The 13450-nt window shown below is 40.7% G+C and overlaps 1 protein-coding gene and 1 pseudogene across 8 annotated transcripts in view; both read left to right on the top strand.

Moving 5' to 3' along the window:
- GTF2I (general transcription factor IIi) overlaps nt 1–13450 on the top strand; it is a 128226-nt gene that overhangs the window by 60174 nt on the left and 54602 nt on the right. For all 8 annotated transcript variants that reach the window (XM_059693424.1, XM_059693423.1, XM_059693428.1 and 5 more), the window contains one exon: nt 1425–1502. In XM_059693424.1, coding sequence (XP_059549407.1) covers nt 1425–1502 — 78 coding nt within the window. The remainder of the gene's footprint in view (nt 1–1424; nt 1503–13450) is intronic.
- Nucleotides 5421–7452, top strand: LOC132233174 (phosphoethanolamine/phosphocholine phosphatase-like; annotated as a pseudogene).

Raw genomic sequence — 13450 nt, 5'->3', positions numbered from 1 at the left:
CAATTGTGAGTACTTGAAATAGTTTATTCTTGTGTTATTTATTATCATTGTATTATTTTTCATACGAACAACTTTAAACTTTTGCCTTACCTAATATATGAGGAATACATGCTTAATAAGAATTTATTAAGGAATTTGTTAAGAATCCTTTTCTTTCTTAAAACTTTAAATTGGCCCTAATCAGTTTGGCTCAGTGGTTAGAGCGTCGGCCTGCGGACTGAAGGGTCCCAGGTTTGATTCTGATCAAGGGCATGTGCCTTGGTTGCGGGCACATTCCCAGTAGGGGGTGTGCAGGAGGCAGCTGATCAATGTTTTTCTCTCATCACTGTTTCTAACCCTCTATCAATCTCCCTTCCTCTCTGTAAAAAATCAATAAAATATATTTTTAAAACACACAAAAAAAACTTTAAATTGAAATAAAAGTTTAAATAAAAAGTAAACACACCTCTGTAATCTAACACTCCCATGACCATACTGAACATTAATAACACCCCAAGAAGTCCCTCTCCTTCCCCCTCTCATTACTCTTTTCCCAAAGTCAGCCACTTGCTTGAGTATTTTTTTAGCCAGAGTTTTGTGCATTTTAGTTTATTTTTTCTTCAGCTTTACTGAGGTATAATTGACATTACTTGAGTTTTAATCACAAAGATTTCTTTTCTCTAATTCTGACCTGTTTATGCGTGGAATTGTATACTATGCACTCGTTTACAACTGGCTGCAAAGGTCCACTTCAAATTATCTGTCCTGATTGTGGGCAAAGGATTATGCAGAAAAGTGTGCTTTGTACCAGTTAACAAAGGGATTTTTTAGGAGGAAAAAAACATTAGTGTATCTCATTATAATATGGGTAAAAATTATGCCACCTTTACTCTGAAACATTGAGTTTTTAAAACTAATGTTTATGAGTAATTTCCAGTGGCTGGCAAAGTATTTTTAATAGTGAATGAATATAGAGTGTGATTAATGTTCTTTAAATCCAAAGGTAAGCACTGTCAGAGAAAAAATCTGGCAGTAAATAATCCCAGAATATGGATAGTGGCTAAAACTTTGTCTAGGTTGGTTGGGTTTTAGGTGATTCACACCTCTCCCCCGCCTCCCCTGCTACCTAGCATACTTTTGTCCTTTCAAAGTTTTAAAATTATATATGTGTTATACGCATTATTAGGAGGGCAGAATAGATTTCCCTGCACCATTTAGCTGAGTGCCCTGAAGTATACAGTGGGGCACTTGACTTACGAGTGTCCCGACTAATGAGTTTTGTGAGATACCAGCTGTCTCTCCGCTGATTTTTTGCATTGAGTTGACAGAGTAATTTGAGTTAACGAGCTCCTTAACGAACTCCTTAACGAGCTCGGTCTTGGAACGAATTAAACTCTGTAAGTCAGGGCCCCACTGTAATTGTGTGATTTTATTTGCTTTAACAGGTATTTCTTTGGAAATGGCAGCTGTGACAGTAAAGGAAGAATCAGAAGATCCCGATTACTATCAATATAACATTCAAGGTAATACTATCTAATAGTTTTTCTTTCCAAAAGTTATTAGTGGTGAAAATTTAAATTTATCAGTTGCCTGAGTTCTTGAGATGCTTTTTATTTATTATTCCTTGATTGGCATGTATACTTGTAATTTAGCACTAGAATAAAACAGATTTTAAAAACAGGGCAATATAATAAACTTAAACAATTATAGAGGAAATGTAAAGTAGCCATTAAATTAATATATATATTATGCATATATATATATACATATAAATATGTTGTTGTTGTTGTTGTTAATCCTCACCTGAGGATATTTTTTAATATTGATTTTTCACAGAGAGGAAGGGAGGGGGATAGAGAGTTAGGAACATCGATGAGAGAGAAACATCGATCAGCTGCCTCCTGCACACCCCCTACTGGGGATGTGCCCGCAGCCAAGGTTACATGCCCTGACCGGAATCGAACCTGGGACCCTTGAGTCCACAGGCTGCCGCTCTATCCACTGAGCCAAACTGGTTAGGGCGAGGATATTTTTTCTTACTGCTTTTCAGAGAGAGTGGAAGGGAGGGAGGAAAGTGGGGAGAGAGAGAGAGAGAGACACATTGACTGGTTGCCTCCACACATGCCTGGACTGGGAGCAAGGAGCCAACCTGCAACCCTTTGGTGCACTGGCCGATGCTCTAACCATTGCGCACACTGGCCAGGGCTAATATTCTTAAAAGAACAAAAGTGGCACAATTTAGAATTCAACTCCAGTTTCTAACATTATTTAAGGCATAAATGGTCTTCTGAAACTTTAATAGTTCTATTTGTGCAATAAAAATAACTATCATTATCTTAGAAATCTATAAAAGGTAAGACAAATAAATTTTAGCTGTTTTTTATTTTGTTACCTTTTGCTGGATTATGAGGAAGGAATTAAAGGTTATAATTTCACAATGGAGTTCTCTTTTATGCATCAATGGATTTTAGTTTAGAAGAATATTTTCTAGATTTAATAATAAGTTTCATTTTTATAGATGCATAAGGTACATCAAAACATTTAAAGAGTGAAATCTGATTAGTTTTTTTATATATGCTTATCATGCTATCTTCACTGCAATCAAGATAATGAAATGTCCCTAACCTCCAAGTTTCCTTGTGTCCCATTGTCATTCACTGTTCTCTCTAACCAATCATTGCTCTGTTTCCTATTACTTTAAATTAGTTTCCATTTTTAAGAAATTTATATAAATGGAATCATCATCAAGTATGTACTATTTCTTGGGGTAGGGTTCTGTGAATTCCTTCATCCCACATAATTGTTTTGAAATTCATCCATGATGTTGCATATATCACTAGCTAATTCTATTTTATTATTGAGTGTTATTCCACTGTATGGCTATACGGCAATTTGTTTATCCCTTTCTATTTATTGACATTTGGTTGATTTCCAGTTTGGGGCTATTAAAAAATAAAGCTGCTGTTGATTTTTGTGTGTAAATTTTTGTGTGGAATATGCCTTCATTTCTCTTGAGTAGATTCCTAAAAATGGAATAGCTGGGACATATGGTAGGTATTCAACTTTTTAAGAAATTGCCAAACTACTTTACAGAGAGCATATAGCATTAACATTTCCTTCCCCAGTGTATGGGAGTTCTAGTTGCTCCACATCTTTGTCAACACTTATACAGTCAGTCTTGTTCTTTTTAGCCATTTTAGTGAGTGTCTTATGGAACCTCATTTTGTTTTTAATATGCATTTGCTTAATAGGTTTAGTTCATTTAAGAAGATAAGCCTTGCCCTAGCCAGTTTGGCTCAATGGAGAGAGCGTCGGCCTGCGAACTGAAAGGTCCCAGGTTCGATTCTGGTCAAGGGCACATGCCCAGGTTGTGGGCTCGATCCCCAGTGGGGGACTTGCAGGAGGCAGCCGATCCATGATTCTCTCTCATTGTGGATGTTTCTATCTCTCCTTCCTCCTTCCTTTCTAAAATCAATAAACTATATTAAAAAAAGAAGAAGAAGATTAGCCTTTATCAGTTCTGTAACATGAAAATATTATGAATAAATTTATTCTGGTTTGTAATCATGTGAATGAATAACTGATATATATATTAAACCATTTCATAGTGAATTTTATCTGTCAGTTTTGAACATTTTGTGTGACATTTGGAATTGCATAGTTGAAAGGTTGAGATAATTTTGAGGATTTTTAATTAAAAGTTAAAATTTTGGAAAATATTTAGCCTTTAAGCAGTTGTTGGTACCCTAATAACATTTGCATACATTTAATATTGTTATATTCACCTTTTTTTACACAGATTATGATTAATTTTTAAAATAGGTTTATTTTTGTTTTTGATATTGCCATTTAAAAAACAAATTGATTTCGTGCCGGGGTCCAGCCCCAGCGGGTCCAGGGGTCCCCAAAGGTGTGGACGGAGTCGGTGAAGAAGGAAGGACACGGAGACAGTGTTCAGTTGATCAGCAGCCTAGCCAGGATCTCCAGCCAGGATCTCCAGCCAAGTTCTGGTCTGGATCTCCAGAGAGGTTCTGTGTCCATGTTCTCTTGCTAGGTTCTCCAGCCAGGTTCAGTTACCAGGTTCTAGTCAGGATCCCTTGCCATGTTCTCTCCAGTGAAGCTCCTCCATCTCCTGGTTCTGTCTTCTGAGGTTCTGACTTCTAAGTTCTGTGTCTTGCTGTCTAGTTACATCTGTATTTATACCAGTTGATTCAATCCTATCAATCTCTATTACAAAGGTTAGGGCGTTTCTTATCTCCATTCCAGGGAGTAAAGATTATGTAGCTTAAGCATGATTGTTCGTAGTTAAAGTGATTAATTACCCGCCTGGCACTTAGTTAAGAGGTTTTATTCCCTCCCTAACTTCAGGGGAAAATCCCTACCTGGGGAAACAACCTTTCTCAGAGACCTTGGTTAAAACACATAGTGCCAAGATGGTGAGCAAACATATTAAGAACAGTATGCCATATATGCCAGGTCCCTTGAAACAGCAAGCATGGACTGGCTCCCGGCAATTTCGCCCTAACCAGTTTGGCTCAGTGGCTAGAGCATCGGCCTGCGGACTCAAGGGTCCCGGGTTCGATTCTGGTCAAGGGCATGTACCTCGGTTGCGGGCACATCCCCAGTGGGGAGTGTGCAGGAGGCAGGTGATCGATGTTTCCCTCTCATTGATGTTTCTAACTATCCCTCTCCCTTCCTCTCTGTAAAAAATCAATAAGATATATTTTTTTAAAAATTGATTTCAGAGAGGAAGGGAGAGGGAAAGAGAGATAGGAACATCAATGAGAGAGAGTCATTGATTGGCCGCCTCCCACATGCCCCATACTGGGAATCAAGCCCACAACCCGGATATATGGCCTGACCGGGAATCCTCATCACTCAACCACTGAGCCACTCTGGCCGGGCGTTACTGCCTTTTTAACATTTCCATTATGTCACCCATGATTATAGAAGCTTTTTTTTGTCCCCTTTTGAAATTGGGAGTGATGATGACTGAATAGTAGGAGTTGGAAGTCAGGGACAGCCGCTTGTAACGTGCGCGGACTGCGGGGACCCGGGCGCTGCAGCAGCTGCAGAGCCAGCACCTCCAGCACTGGCTCCCGGGCATGTGAAGGGACGGCAGGTGGCCCGGGCAAGGGGATGGAAAGCAGGTGGAGGGGATGGCCCAGAAGCACATCGTCCAGGGCCCCTCCAGGCAGGAGGCACCCATGAGCCGGAGCCCCGAAATCCGAGGGAGGATAAGATACCACGTCCCCTCCAATTCCCGTAAGCACCCAGGCTTCATCCTGCGCCCGAAAACCTCTGCGAGCCCCTCTCTCCACTCTGCACTTCAGACTCAGCCGGGACAGACTTCTGCAGCCGCCGCGCCGCACCCTGCTGGAGAAGCTCAGAGATCCTGTGCCCCTTTTATTTGAGGAACTCTTTGGGACGACACGGAATGATTTGATCATTCTGCACAAAACTGCCCTACAGGAGCTCTGGATGAGGGCTGGAGACCAACAGTCCCTACAGGTAGTGCTCGGGGTGGTGTACCAACCATGACTGGGTATTTTCCGTTGCTGGCCTCTGATGCCCGTCTAGGGCATGTCGGGGTCTGGCGTGGGAGGCTCCTACCTCCCCAAGCTCCATTGCTTCTGCTGCTCGCTTGCTTCGGACTCTGGCACAAACTCCACCCTCTGACATGGTCCTTCCGGGGAATTGGATGGCGGGATGGCGGTGCAGGGCACGCTGCGTGCTTCCTCCTGACCTTCGATGTTGACGGGACTATCGTGGACAAAAACAGCGGCGACTTGATAGTGCGCGCCGCGCCGGTCCAGAGGCTGCTGGAGGGCCTGTGCGCCACCTTCCGCAAGAGCTTCAATGAGTACATGCAGCGGGTCTTCAAGTACCTGGGTGAGCAGGGCATGCAACTGCGGGACCTGCGTGCCGTCTATTAAGCCCTCCCCCGTTCCCCGGGCATGGGCGACATGCTGCAGTTTGTGGCCCAGTAGGGTGCCTGCTTCGAGGTGATTCTCATCTCAGATGCCAGCACCTTCAGCGTGGAGAGCGCTCTGGGTGTGTTCCGCCGCATCCTCAGCAACCCGTCGGGGCCTGATGCACGGGGCTGCTGGCGCTGCGGCCCTTCCACACGCACAGCTGCACGAGGTGCCCCACCAACATGGTGCAAGCACAAGGTGCTCAGCGACTACCTGTGCAAGCGGACCCAAGACGTGCACTTCGAGCGCCTCGTCAATGATTTCTGCCCCTTGGGGCTGCTGACCAGCGGTGACGTGGCCTTCCCGCACCGCAGCTATCCCAGGCACCGCCGGTATCCAGGAGGCACAGAAGGTCGAGCCCAGCTCGTTCTGTGCTATGGTGGTGCCTGGGGAGACCGCCTCCATCTGCAGCAGCAGCCCCAAAGGCAGAAAAGCCAGATGGAACAGTCGCCTCCTGGTGGTGGAACGAGGTAGCACACTCAGGTTTGGGTAGGACCAGCCAGGAACCTCGCAGCTGTGCCTCCGTGTCTTCTCGTACTCCAGCCTCGTCTATGCAGCAAGACCAGGGACTTAACCAAAGTCACCCGCCGTGGGCTGGGCCCTCTGCGGTCCCCTCCTCGCTTATGGAACAGAAAGCCATGATGTTTTTAAAGCAGAGCCAGTGAAACCCAAGCCCCTGCTCTTCGGTGTTTAGAGCTATTAAAGCAAGTGAAGGGGGAGAAGAGAAAAGGGTTGGAAATCGGATATTTTGAGACGGTAAAAGATTATATGAAATGATATCTTAAGTGCAATTGAAGAAGATGAGAGCTTGACAACTAGTTTTTTACTTAGCAAGCTGAGATACAGTTTGCATATTTTTCCCAATAATTGAATTGACAATCTTTGTATATTCTGAGTAAAAGTCCTTTGTGGTGTGATTTGCAAATAGTTTAATTTGAAGTCAAATGTATGTATTTTCTGTCTGGCTGCCATGGCTCAGTGGTTGAGCATTGACCCATGAACCAAGACGTCACAATTCGATTCCCAGCCAGGGCACATGCCCAGGTTGCAGGCTCAATTCCCAGTGGGAGGAGGCAGCTGATTGATGATATTCTCTCATCACTGATGTTTCTATCCCTCTCCCTTCCTCTCTGAAATTAATAAAAATATGCTTAAAAAATTTTTAATGTATGTTCTTCCCCTTGTATGGATTGTGCTTAAGTATCATAGCCAAGAAATCTTGGCCTGACCCAACATCACAGAGATTTTCTTCTATATTTCATAAATGTTTTTATAGCTTTACACTTAGGTCTGTGATTAGTTAGACCTGGGTTTTGTATAGTGTTCAAGATACTGAGCTGACACTTAATGCCTATGGATATTCAGGTTTTCCAGTATCATCTGTTGAAAAAATTGTCCCTTTTCCATTGCATTACCTTTACATCTCTCTGTTTCTTGAGTATATTCTCTTACATTGATCTCTGTGTCTGTCCTTTTGCAAAAATTACATTGAGTACTGTAACTTTTTTTTTAAAATATATTTTATTGATTTTCTTACAGAGAGGAAGGGAGAGGGATAGAGAGTTAGAAACATCGATGAGAGAGAAACATCAATCAGCTGCCTCCTGCACAATCCCCGCTGGGGATATGCCTGCAACCAAGGTACATGCCCTTGACCAGAATCGAACCTGGGACCCTTCAGTCCGCAGGCCGACGCTCTATCCACTGAGCCAAACCGGTTTGGGCTTGAGTACTGTAACTTATAGTAAGTCTTGAAGTTAGACTGTGAGAGTCCTTCAAATTTGTTCTTTTTAAAAATTATTTTGCCTATTTTAGCTCCTTTTCATATGAATTTTAAAAATCAGCTTGTTGATTGGTTAAAAAGTCCTTTGGGGATCTTAATGATGATTTTGCTGAATCTATAGACAAACTTGGCTTGAATATCTTAATGTGGGCTAGTAGTTTTATTGCTAGCTTTACCCAGTGGCCAGATAAGTTTCTATTGAACGAGTATAAAAAAAAAATTTTGCATAAATATTAAAGGCATGCCTTAAAATTAAATACCCATTGCATTTTATAGTTATTTATTACAGGTTCCTACAACTGATAGCTTTTTAAAGTATGATACTTTGTAAAACACTGTGTAATATGAAAACACAAGAATTCTTGTGATCCATCCGCAGTGTGTTAATATAGACTAATTAATGAGCATGGCATATATATCATCATTTTAGCTCTTCCTTGATTTCCATTATCATTGCATTATTTTCAGTATATAGATCTTGTACATACTTTGTTAGATTTATATCTAAGTTGTTAATGTTTATTGTGTTGCCTTAAGTGGTACTGTTCTTTTACATTTCAGCTTCCAACTGTTTATTGCTAATATATAGAATTACAACAGGTTTTTTTATGTGCTGACCTTGTATCTTGTGACTTAGGTAAAATTCACTTATTATTCTAGCAACTTTTTGTAAAATCTTAGGGATTTTCTTAGTAGATATTGTTATTTTTCCTTTTCTTTTTTTTTTATATTAATTGTACTGGCTCTGTCATCTAGTGTTATGGTGAATTGGAGTAGTGAGAGCAGACATCCCTACCTTGTTCACAGTTTTATAAGGAAATCTTTCAGTATAATAGCTGTGGGTTTTTTGTTGATGCTCTTCATCAGTTTCAGGAAGTTCTCTGTGTCAGTTTGTGAAGAATTTTTATGCTGGGTATTTGTAAATGTCCTTTATTGTATCTGAGGTGATTAAATAATTTTTCTTGTTTAGACTATTCAAATGGTAATTGATATTAATTTTCAAATGTTGAATCATCTAGGTATTCCTTGGATAATAAACCCTACTTGGTTATTTTTAAATTTCTTTTAATCAATTTAGGACTGTTTATAAAATTTCTTCTTGATTGATTTGACAAATTGTATCTTTTAAGGAACTTGTCTACTTTGTCTTGTTTTCTTTTTTATTTTAATATTTGTAAAGTTTATCACTGATCTCCCATTTCCAATTTTGTAATTTGTGTCTTTTTTTTTTTTTTTCCTTGGTAGGCCTAGCTCATGTTTTGTCAAGCTTGGCAATATTGATATTTAGATCAAACCGTTCATTGTTGTGGATATGTGTTGTATGCTGTGTATCATAGGATGTTTAGTAGCCTCTGTGATCTCTAACCACCAGGTATCAGTAGCAGTTTCTAGTTGTGACAATTAAAACTATCTCTAGAGACCATTGGTCCAGGTCTATAGTTTTCTCAAACAATTTTTTTCCTCAATGACCCAGCTTTTACTTTGTGATTTTTGCTCTTACGTTTCTTTTTTTTTCTGCTTGCCCTAATTTTATCTGTTTTTATTTTATTTCTTAAAATAGAAGCTTAAATCATTGATTTGAGATTTTTTTTCTAATACAAGCATTTAATGCCATAAACTTCCCTCTTAAGCATTACTTTTGCACTATCCCATAAACTTTGATTTGTATTTTCATTCAATTCAAAATATTTTCTACTTTCTCTTGTGATTTCCTCTTTGTTCTGTGATTTATAAAGAAGTGTGTAGTTTAATTTCCTTATACTTGTGGACTTTTCAGATATGGTTCTGTTACCAATTTTCAGTTTATTTCCATTGTGTTTAGAGAACATTCTTTGTATAATTTTGGTTATTTTAACTTTGTTAAGGTTGGTTGATACAGTGGTACGGATCTGCTGTATCCTTACTGATATTTCTGTCTACTTGTCCTATAATTGCAAGAGTATTAAAATGTCAAATGGTCTCTGTGGGTTTATCTGTTTCTCCTTTCAGATTTGTCACTTGTGCTTTATGCCTCTTAAGTGTATCTTAGAAGTTCTTTCCCTTGGACTACTTTCCTGGCAACCAACCCTTGTCCTGACTTGTAACAGCCTAGATTAGTTTTTCTGTTTTGTATTTCATGTAAATAGAATCCTTCAGCATGTACTCTTTGTTTTAGGCTTCTTTTGTAAAACAGTTTGTGAGACATATTGTTGGGTATACTTCATTTATTTGCATTGCTGTATTATAATTTCTAAAATGCTTTTTAAAATGAAATGTTTAAAATCTACAAGCAAAATGTACATTTGCTCAGGTTTACTGAATCTTAATATTTTCTTGTCCCCATTCCCACATGACGTAACATGCCAAAAATGTAATTGACACCCTTCTTTGAGCTCTCCGGATTCCCACTTTCTCCCCTGTTCCTCCTGAGTTAGCTATTGTCTTGAAATGATGGTCGTCCTTCCTCATAATGATTTTACACTTTTACTGTGTATATATCCCCAGAGGAGTATTTATCTATCTATCTATATCCATTATATGTATAATTTCTGTTTTTAAGCTTGATACAAATGGTATCATACTGTATATGTTGTTGTGTATATGTTCTCTTTTCTTTTTGAAACACCTCAAGTTTATTAATTTATTAGTAGTATATATCTGATTCTTAGCCAGAATGTGAAGCTGGAGGGTTGCTCTCGTATACTGGGAAATCAGCTATATAATACAGTACAGTATGTGCAAATGTGTACATTGAAGAACTTTGCAAAAGTTTAATCAAAACCTGCTTTCAGTTTATTAAATAATTTCTCAAGAGTATCTTTGTGGGAGGACAGCAACCTCATGACCAAGTCACAGATCTCTTCAGAATTAATTCTTATAAAGGCAGTTTTGATTACGTTAATCCAAGTTAACGGGGGTGGCAGGATGGGTAAAGGTAAAGTTTTATTTTTAGTCTTCCTAAATGCTGTTTCACTTGATTTAGGAGGGCTTGGGAGTACTCAAGAATTATCTTCCAGGGAATTTCTGTCATACGAGTAGTGTTCCTGAAAGTTTGAATAGTCATGAGGAATGGGTCTCTCGTTATCTGTCCATGATTGCAGAATTGCTTTCTCTGATAAAATCTTTACGACAAAGACTTTTACCATTTGGTGATAGAGGGGGTGTCTTTTGTATGTTGCAGTGAAATTCATCAAGTGCAGTTTTGTGCTGTCTTTCCCAAGGTCTTCCATAAATCCTACAGGAGTGCAGGCTTTCTTGATCGCAGTTGGGGTTTTCAGTTTTCTCAGTAGTTCAACTTGTACTTGAGTCCCCAGATGTAAATTAGACATTTCTCTCTTCAGCTCCCAGTATACATTTTGCATATCATCATTTCAAATGCTTAGTCTTTGGAGAGCTCTGCTCTGCAGATTGTCTTCCTGAGATGGATGCGTTTGTTTGGCATTTTGTAGTTCTATTCTGAGATTGTTAAATTCTTTCTTCATCGGTTCTAGTTCTTGTTCCAAGTCATGGATCTTCAGGTCATAACTCAACTTTTCCACCTCCCAGTTTGATGAAGGTGGATTTAAATTCCTTATCACCTGCTGAGTTCCCACCTCTGTTCTTAGCTGGAGGAGTTCTACTTTTTTAGACTGCAGATGTTCATTCAGTACTTTCAAAATTTCAGAGTTGTCTGTTCATTTCATCCAATTTGCTCTTTAAATTAGCTCTATTGGTACAAACCTCTTGATATGCATATAGGCCTTATTTACTTGTTCTCGTCCCACAGAACTTGTTTCTTCATCTAATAGAGCGCCTCTAAGCCTGTCAGGCTAGGTAGGGCCTCTGAGTTTGAATTCCCCAGCTCCCCTGTGTTCCAAACAGGTCGCCAGGGGTCAGCACGGGCTTCCGGTTTCCTCCAAAACACCGCGGCCTCCCCCACAAAGGCTGACTCTCGGGGTACACCACTGTGGGGAGCAGGACCGTTACCCAGCAACATGCGCGAGGCTGGGCCCGGCCCCCTCAGCGCCCACACAGGCTGTCCCCGCTCGGCGCCTGGGCCACTTGTATATGTTCTTATGTATCAGTCCTTCAGTATATGTTTCCAAGGTATATGTATTTTGCCACATGTAGATTTAATATTCTTATTGTGGTGGTTATATTGTGTGGTCATGTGTTCATTCTTCTACATAAGGACGTTTATGTTTTCCTCCAAAACTTTCGGTATTCCCATGTCAGTCTTCTTCTAAGGTAGTGGTCCTCAGATGTGACTGTTGGTAACACTCGATTTTCACAATGCCTGGTACACACTACTAGCATTTTGAGTGTGAGGATCAAATTCCAAATGTATGCCGGTAAAAGATACAGAGTAAGCCCTGGCCCTGTGGCTCTGTTGGTTGGGTGGTTCCATTCCAGGTCATGCTCAATCCTCAGTTGGGAGTGTGCAGGAGGCAGCCACTCTCACATCGATGTTTTTGTCTCTCTCTCTCCCTTCCTTTCTCTCTTAAAAAAAAAAAAATCAATGAAAACATTTGTTAAAAACCCACCTTTATAGCTAAAATGAAACATCATAGATAATTAGAAATTTTAATGATCTATGTCAGTATGCTAAAGGAAATCGAAAAGAAAAAGTAACAGGTATAAAGAGTAAGACTACAGAATGTGTAGCTAGAGGCTTGGTGCACATGCACCCATAGGGGTCCCGTGGCCAGCCCCAATTGGCCAGATGGGTGGGGGGGGCCACTAGCTGTTGGTTGGCCAACCCCATCCCCAGGTTGAACTCCCCTTCGAGGGGACAATTTGCATATTAGGCTTTTATTCTACATAATAATTGACTGAACAGCAGAACAACCAGCTGAACCAGATGCACACTGATCACCAGAGAGCAGACCCTCAGCGCAGGAGCTGCCCCCAGCCTCAGGCCCCAGGCCAGCCAAGGCGGGTGCCAGTGGGGGCACCCTGATCTCCATGCCGGTTGCCCTGCAGAGGGAGGTGACCGGTGGGAGTCGGGGGGCGGGGCCAGCAAGCAGGCAGTGCCAAGCCAGCCAAGGTGGGTGCCAGCGGCGCCCTCCTCTACCCCTCCCCACCCCATCACCACACCAGTCACCCCACAGATCGGCCCTGATGGTCGGCCAGTCCTAGGGACCCTACCCATGCAGGGATTTCGTGCACCGGGCCTCTAGATAGGATAAGTCACTAAGTTGATAAAGTCATCATTAATTTTATATACCTAAAATGGTAGCATCATAATAAAAATAGAAATAAAGAATTGACAGAATTAGGATATATTTACAGATCTCTAGTCATTTACTTATAAATGATAAATAGAATATTTGAACTGTACAATTTAAAAACATGAGCTAATTGATGTATATCTAGAACTCTAGCAAATAAGTGTTTATTTACAAAGCATGGATCTTTCACAAAAATTGACTTTATACTTGCTCACAGATAGCCTTTAAAAATTCCCTGAACATAATGTAATTTAGAACTCAGTAATAAACAGGTTATTTAAAATAGAAATTCCGTATAATGGAAATCCTAAGAAATATACTTTGGGAAGAACCAAGATGGCAGCGTAAGGTACAGACCTGTGTGTGCTGCCTCCCACAACAACATTGAAAATACCAACTATAAGACAAAACAGCTATCATTCAGAACCATGGGAAAGCTGCCCCAGTGGAAGTTCTACAACTGGAAGGAAAGAAAGAAGAGCATTGAGACTGAGTAGGATATGCAGAGGCGCCAAGAACAGAGG

The sequence above is a fragment of the Myotis daubentonii genome, chromosome 4 (assembly GCF_963259705.1).
Source record: "Myotis daubentonii chromosome 4, mMyoDau2.1, whole genome shotgun sequence".
Taxonomy (NCBI): domain Eukaryota; kingdom Metazoa; phylum Chordata; class Mammalia; order Chiroptera; family Vespertilionidae; genus Myotis; species Myotis daubentonii.
This window is presented reverse-complemented; position numbering and strand designations above follow the sequence as displayed.